General features: G+C 37.2%; 1 protein-coding gene across 1 annotated transcript in view; it reads right to left on the bottom strand.

Annotated features, from left to right (window-relative positions):
• Positions 1 to 2,437: 2,437 nt before the first annotated feature.
• ninj2 (ninjurin 2) overlaps positions 2,438 to 8,648 on the bottom strand; it is a 35,799-nt gene continuing 29,588 nt past the window's right edge. The window contains exons 2-3 of the mRNA XM_058416620.1: positions 3,329 to 3,530; positions 2,438 to 3,194 (exon numbers count right to left, since the gene is read on the bottom strand). Coding sequence (XP_058272603.1) covers positions 3,046 to 3,194; positions 3,329 to 3,530 — 351 coding nt within the window. The 3' untranslated portion in view covers positions 2,438 to 3,045. The remainder of the gene's footprint in view (positions 3,195 to 3,328; positions 3,531 to 8,648) is intronic.

The raw sequence follows: 8,648 nt of genomic DNA, 5'->3' as shown, positions 1-8,648 counted from the left end.
AGGGCGCTCCAGTGACGTCAGCACTCGGGATGCGCGCCCCCGACGCCGGCCTCCACGGCGCCACGCGCGCTCCCGTGCGCATTCCGCTCTCAGAGAATACATAAATCTGATATAGATTCAGATAAAAAATATTATTATACATTATTTTAATAAACATATAAATATATATTATTTAGACATACGTATAGATAAAAAAAAACATTTTAGGAGTTTTATTAATTAATGTTTTTTAGGTTTCCTAAATATTTCTAATAGGGAAACACTCATTACTATCCAGGGTTCTACAAAGAACCAATAAAGGTTCCACTAAACACTACACTTTTTAATGTTGAAAAATTTATCTTTATTTATTATCAGTTCAGTTTAGTTATCATAGGGTGTTCAGCTTTCATAATTATTTTTAATCTATCTATCTATCTATCTATCTATCTATCTATCTATCTATCTATCTATCTATCTATCTATCTATCTATCTATCTAGTAAATAGTTGAAATGTTATAATGGATAAAATTAAATTATGGAAGTGTAGGAATATTTTATACTGGTAAAAAATCTCTTTAGTACGTTCTAAAATTAATTTTAAAAAATCTTATAAATCACAAGCACATTATTATATTATATTATATTATATTATATTATATTATATTATATTATATTATATTATATTATATTATATTGTATTATATTATATTATATTATATTATATTATATTATATTATATTATATTATATTATATTATATTATATTATATTATATTATATTATATTATATTATATTATATTATATTATATTATATTACATTATATTACATTAAACATATCCCCGATCAGTCATAACATTACTGACAGGTGAAGTGAATAAGACTGATGATCTCCTCATCATGGCACCTGTTAGTGGGTGGGATATATTAGAGGCAGCAAGTGAACATTTTGTCCTCAAAGTTGATGTGTTAGAAGCAGGAAAAATGGACAAGCATAAGGACTTGAGCGAGTTTGACGAAGGGACGAATTCTAACCCTTGGCTAGACTACTGGATCAGAGCATCTCCAAAACTGCAGCTCTTGTGGGGTGTTCCTGGTCTGCAGTGGTCAGTATCTATCAAAAGTGCTCCAAGGAAGGGACAGTGGTGAACTGGTGACAGGGTCATGGGTGGTCAAGGCTCGTTGATGCACGTGGGGAGCGAAGGCTGACCTGTGTGATCCGATCCACTACTGTTGCTCAAATTGCTGAAGAAGTTAATGCTGGTTCTGATAGAAAGGTGTCAGTATACTCAGTGCATTATGGGTCAGGGCTGTTTTGGCAGCAAAAGGGGGAAGAACACAATATTAGGCATATTTGTCCTAATGTTATGCCTGATCAGTGTATGCCTATCTATCTAGCAAGCTAACTGTCTGCCTGTTACTGGGTCTGAGGTGAATGGGAAGCCAAACCAACCACAGAGCATTATGCAAACCTACCTACTGGACTGAAGAACCTATAGGAGACCCGACACATAGAGAACATTCAGAACTCAGTAGAAACGCTGAAACTCGTGCTCAGTATCGAGCTAAAGAGGGTTTGAGGAGACATTCTACCTACCAATGTAAATATTTAAAAGGACTGAGGGGTTAAAACTGCTGAAAAGGGTTAAAAGTTCAACATAGTGTTATATGTCCTTATAGGGTTAATGAATGTGGATGACCAGGTTTACTGTGTGTGTTGTGTGTGTGTGTGTGTGTGTGTGTGTGTGTAACTGGGACATGACAGCTGGAATGCTGTTGACTGACAGAAGGCTTCAGTGTGTTCAAACAGTGATGTGACACAGTGACAGTGTACACTCTACACACAAACACAAGCTGCAACATATGCTTTTTATTATGTTATAAAACAGTGTCAGTGGCAAGGTGTATACACACACAAACACTCTCTCTCTGTCTCTCTCTTTCTCTCCTCTCTCTCACTCTCATTTTCTGTCTCTCTCTCTCCCATCTCTGTCTGTCTGTCTCTCTCTCTCCTGTCTCTGTCTGTCTGTCTGTCTCTCTCTCTCTCTCTCTCTCTCTCTCTCTCTCTCTTTTCTCCACCTTTTTGGATAATTCTAAGACATCTCTGCTGGCTGAAATGATTTCAGTAATGAATCTCTCAGTTGTATGCAGCCCTTGAAGTATAACTAACACTTGGTTCATGATGTACCTCTTTCTCCCTGTTAGTGCAGGTGTAAAAGTATGATCAAACAAGAAACCCTGGAAATATGAGACAGCAATGATACCTCCTCTGCTATCATACAGTTAATCATCCTCTGCTATCTGTCTTGTGATTGGATAATTTAGTTGCTTAGCTTTAATTCTGGCTTTATTGGGTTACAGTGGAAAACGTCTTGAGTGAATCAAATACCATAAATTGTGAAATTGTTTTAGTTATGGAAACCCACACACACACACACACAAATACACAGAAAAAAAACTTTTCATTCTATTTTAATGAGAAGTGTTTCGTGAGCAGAATGTATCGTATTAACACCATATTAAATGTTTTTTCCATATAAAATCACAACACAGCGCTTTAGATTTTAGTAAATCAATAGTAAAGTGAACACTGACCTCACACTGAACCTGATACATAAACTTGTATGAACAGATTTCGGCACTGGAATGTTTACAAGTTAAATAATGAGCAAGGCGAGTTTAGGCCACTGCTTTTGCTTTTAGTTCAAAATAAACAAATAAATAATGAAATAAATGGAAATTCAAACGCTTCAAAATGTTAAAGCAAAAGGTAGAAGCGAGATTTATAACATGTTAAATACATTATACAATCCTACCTATTGCAAAGGTAAACAGTACAGAACAGTTGTTTGTTTGTTTGTTTGTTTGTATTCATTTAAATCTACGGTGGAAGGCGCCAGGATTCACTGATGATACAGTATATGTGGGATTCCTCAAACCAAAAATACATACAGAATACTGTTTGTCATGCTGTAATGCACTCTTATTTGCACTATTTTACATAACAGTCATAAATTTTAATCTGTAATATCAAGTTCCCAATTCTGTAATCTTCCCTTAATGTTCACTGCTGAGGGTAGAGGCCGGTCTTCTGCACACCGAACGCAGTGATGAAGATGTTGATGACGACGGTGAGGAACACTAGGGCAGTCGCTATATTATTCATGAGGTCCAGCTTTCTGTGATTGCTGACATCGTTGAGATCTTTACGTGCTGAAGGGGGATTCAAAAGAAGGAGGAAGTTCATAAATTGAAGGCTCCCTCAGGAAACACTTACAGCTAGAATATATCTGAAAAGCTGGTAGATTTCTGTATGGCTGAAAAAGCAATAATGCCACAGTGCTCACCCATGAGAATGAAGAAAGCCCCAGCGAGCACTTGGAACAAGAGCGACACTGCGATGAGCACAATCACGGTCAGGTAGTACTTAAACTCGGGCCCTTGTTCCAGTACGGCTTTCAGCTGAGAAGCGTTGGCCATGAGCAGAGCCACATCCAGCATGCTTTCAGCCACCGTCTTCTTAGTGGCATACTGGTTCATGTTGAGACGCTGTGAGAGAGGGAAATACCACATGACCACATTAGCAACATGGAACAGAAGTCATTAATCCAGCATGTTCAACCCAACAGCAAATGCTGCCTATATATATACACCGATCAGGCTTAACATTGTGAGCAGTGAGAAGTGAAGGGAATTAGTCTGATGATCTCCTCATCATGGCACCTGTTGAGTGGGATATATTAGGCAGCAACATTTTGTCCTCAAAGTTGATGTGTTAGAAGCAGGAAAAATGGCCATGTTTATGGGGCTGCATAGCTGCAGACCAGTCAGGGTCTGCACCACCAAAAGCACCAACAATTGGCACGTGCGCATCAGAACTGGACCAGGGAGCAATGGAAGAAGGAGACCTGTTCTGATGAATCAAGTTACATCATGTGGATGGCTGGGTGTGTGGTTTACCTGGGAAACACATGGCACCAGGATGCACTATGGGAAGAAGGCAAGCCGGCGGAGGCAGTGTCATGCTTTGGGCAACGTTCTGCTGGGATACCTTGGGTCCTGCATCCATGTGGATGTTACTTTGACACGTACCATCTACCTAAGCATTATTACAGACCATGTACACCCTTTCATTGAACCAGTATTCCCTGATGGCCTCTTTCAGCAGGATAATGCGCCGTGCCACAAAGCAAAAATGGTTCAGGAATGGCAGGTGGTCATAAAGTTATGGCTGATTAGTGTATATTCTACATTTGCATGCAAAAATTAGTGCACCCGTAGCCTTCCCAGCCAATTTGCATATTTTTGGACAGAAATAAGTAAATATAAGCTTGGCAGTAAGCTGAAAAAATGAGCGTTTACTGCACATCATAATGCACACATAAACAAAAGTCTCAGAACTTCATTAACTCATTAGAACATCACTGACTCAATCCCATACGTTACTTAGGTCAAGAACCGTCATTAGGGATTGGTGACAATTTCAGAGCGTGATAAATTCTCTGACTCAGCAGGTGATTAAGGATCTGAAAAAATGAAGCTAAGTGATGCTTAGAAGAGGAAGTGAAGTTAAGTTAAAGACCACTTTTCAATGGAACTGCCTAAAGAAAGACAAAGCAAATACATTCACATGATACAAATGACATGCAGGAATTAGCTAGAGTGGTGGCCCACTGTTCTACTCTGTAGCATTGCTTGTACAAACATGATCTACATGGAAGAGTCATCAGAAGGAAATCTGGACTGTGGCCTGATTACAAACACCAACAGCTGATAGAGATAAGCCAAAGGAATTTGGAAAACAAGTGCTCTTTGTTCACAATGAACAAAGATATTTTTGAAGGAAAAAAGGAGTAGCGTAATGTCGAAAGAGCAGATTTAAATGTGCTCATTATCTTGAGCTAGCAAGCTAACTACTGAATCTACCAAGTGACTTGAAGTCCCAAAAGTGATTGGTTAACTTATATAGCAAGCTAAAATTGCTTTTCACTATATTCTGTTGACACTAGAAGTGGTGTTCACTTCAGCATAGCTCACAAAGTCAGGAATCACACGGGCCAGCCTTCACTCCCCACTTACATCAATGAACCTTGGCCGTCGCCGGTTCACCACCGTTCCTTCCTTGGTCCACTTTTGATAGATACTGACCACTGCAGACCGGGAACACCCCACAAGAGCTGCAGTTTTGGAGATGCTCTGATCCAGTGGTCTAGCTATCGCAATGTGGCCCTTCGTCAAACTCCCTCAAATCCTTACACTTGTCCATTTTTCCTGCTTCTAACACATCAACTTTGAGGACAAAATGTTCATTGCTGCCTCTAATATATCCCACCCACTAACAGGTGCCATGATGAGGAGATCATCAGTCTTATTCACTTCACCTCTCACTGCTCACAATGTTATGGCTGATCTGTGTGTAAAAGTGCAAAAAGTATTTATTTCACCAGATTTACTGAGTAATTTTCCTGACAATTACTTTTATATTTAGACTCATTAGTAAATGATTACTACAGTAGCAGTAATTTTACTCTAAGCAGTGTGGTTTGTATTATTTATACTGCTTCCTTTTTATCAGAAACTACAGTTCACGGTTTTTATTATCCACCAGCAGGGGGCAGCAAAGCATCTGTGGAAAAGCAATGAGACCTGGAAATAATGAGATCTCTGATGAACATTTCTAACTGATGATGAGCAGGAAAGATAAAAGCCTGGTTTAATGAAAAGGTAAATTTAGACTTGATGTTTTTAGATGCGTTCAATATGTGATTTTATTTTTTTAACTCCTTGAACTCACACCACCATTCAGACCCATTTTCACAAAGCTCCACCCCAATGACCTAAGGTAACCTTTCGACTGTCTACAAAATGATTGACAGGAGCCCCATCCAGACACAAACAAGCATTCCAGACCGGAAGTCAGCTTTCAGGGACTTCTGTTCTCACTCAACTTTCTTTTCTCAGCTTTTGCCAAGGCCAAGGTTTAATCCATTGTTTTAGTGTTTTTTTTAATCACATTTTGCACATAACTCCCAGGTTATTTTATACACCTAAGGAATGCCTTCTTAATAAAACCAGTGACTATTGCACCTTTAAAATAACAAATATCATCCTTTAAAATAAGATATCATCTGTCAGTTTGTCTGCCAACATCATTCCACAGCAACTGCATATAATTACTTCAATAAATGAACTGACATGGCTCTAACTAAACCCTGAACACATTTACTTCAACACATTTAATTCACATTTAATTAAATTCATTTAATGATTAGTTTTATTTTGCAAAATTCATTTGCATTTAAAACCCAAACCCATCAGAACAAAATGGGCTTAGTGCTTATTCTATCAGTCACACAAAGCTCTAAGACTGGTAGATGAGCCATTTATAGAGTCTTGAAAACAACAACAACAACAACAACAACAATAATAATAATAATAATAATAATAATAATAATAATAATAATGAATGTATTGTTTCTCAGAGAAACCTGATGAGTTATGAGATATTAAGTCATAATCTCTAGAAACTTTCATTATTAAGAATGTAAGTAATAATTTCATCAATTCTTCTGATAATATAATCATCTTTTAATAACCCCCTTTCTCTAATTTTACAATATTTGCAAATATGTGTACCACATTTATAATATATAATACATTTAGTTTTTTCATCTATCTATCTATCTATCTATCTATCTATCTATCTATCTATCTATCTATCTATCTATCTATCTATCTATCTATCTATCTATCTATCTATCTATCTATCTGCAGTTCTCCCTTATATTAAGTTATAAAGCACTTTAATCCTCTCAGATATTGTGACTAATCGAGACATTATCAGTCCTGTTGGCTTTTTTAAGAGCCCATCCCCTTAGGAAAGTAAAATGTTTTAAAATCATTGATCCAAGCACACATGGACGACTGGACTTTAATGAAAGTCTCACAGCTTCAGGGTCCCTGGTTTGATCCTGACAGTGATCTTTACTGTCTATGTGAAGTTTTGCACGTTGTCCATGTGGGTTTAGTCCAAGTAGTCCAAGAACGTTGATGGGCTGCTGTATTAATTTCAATTCAATTTTATTTGTGTAGTGCTTTTAACAAAAGAGCTTTCCAGAAACATATCAAATCTGAATCTACATTTTAAATGTATGAACTTATCCCTATTGTGCAAACCAGGGGAGAAGGTGGTCCCTTACATAATAATAATAAGAAACCTTGAGAGGAACCAGACTCAAAAGGGAAGCCATCCTCATCTGGGTGACTAGATACACTATATTGTCAAAAGTTTTGGGACGTCTGCTTGTACATGCACATGAATGTAATATGGAGTTGTCCCGCCCTTTGCAGCTATAACAGGTTCAACTCTTCTGGGAAGGCTTTCCACAAGCTTTAGGAGTGTGTTTATGGGAATTTTTGACCATTCCTCTAGAAGTGCATTTGTGAGGTCAGGCACTGATGTTGGATGAGAAGGTCTGGCTCACATTCCTCTCTAATTCATCCCAAAGGTGTTCCATCAGGTTGAGGTCAGGACTCTGTGAAGTTCCTCCACACCAAACTCCCTCATCCATGTCTCTATAGACCTTGCTTTGTGCACTGGTGTACAGTCATGTTGGAACAGGAAGGAGTCATCCCCAAACTGTTCCTACAAAGTTTGAGGCATGAAATTGTCCAAAATGTCTTGGTATGAAGCTGAAGCATTAAAAGTTCCTTTCACTGGAACTAAGGGGCCGAGCCCAACACCTGAAACACAACACCTGAATTCAATGATTTGGAGGAGTGTCCCAAAACCTTTGGCAAAATAGTGTATAAATCATTTCCCTCCTATGCAGTCAAAAAGTAGATAGGATCTTAGGATGAGCTTATAAGCAACTCAAGAATATGTCATAATAATCTAATATAAGAATATGATCATTATTATATGAGAATATGAGTTATTTATTAAATATATCTGTATATGTGAATGAATTTGCAGGGTTTTTAATGGACGTCATTGCTCGTGTTGTATTTCATGTCACCAGCAGATGGCAGCACTAGGTTCTTTTAAATGCTTGAGTCTTGTTCAGTTCTTGTCATTGGTTAGTACAATCTTTGCCTATCATGTACAATAAACTCCACTAATATTGTATTTTGGTGTAGACATGATCCTCTCTCTCTCTCTTTATCCACACACACACACACACATATATATATATATATATATATATATATATATATATATATATATATATATATATATATATATATGAATATTAACAAATGTAATTTTATACACTCTCTCTCTCTCTCTCTCTCTCTCTTTCTGACTCTGTGTGTGTGTGTGTGTGTGTGTAAGGTCTGCATCATCACTTACAGATCTAGACCATCTTTCTGATAATGGTAAGGACTATCTCTTCAAAATATGACCTTTGGATGTTTGTTTAAAAAGTGGAATAATAAAGAATGTGTACCTTCAACAAATCTTACATTGTCTTCATTCTTCCATCATCCGAACCAGCTCCTTCTACACATAAATACATTATATATATATATATATATATATATATATATATATATATGTATGTATGTATATATACACATTGTAAGAGCCTGGTTAAAATAAACAATTAAAAAAAAATGTCAGGGCTTGAAACCTGAGCCTTAAATCAAGCTCTAGTGAAACAAGAA

Source organism: Hemibagrus wyckioides, linkage group LG19 (assembly GCF_019097595.1).
Source record: "Hemibagrus wyckioides isolate EC202008001 linkage group LG19, SWU_Hwy_1.0, whole genome shotgun sequence".
NCBI lineage: Eukaryota > Metazoa > Chordata > Actinopteri > Siluriformes > Bagridae > Hemibagrus > Hemibagrus wyckioides.
The sequence above is the reverse complement of the archived record's forward strand: the minus strand, read 5'-3'. Positions and strand labels throughout refer to the sequence as shown.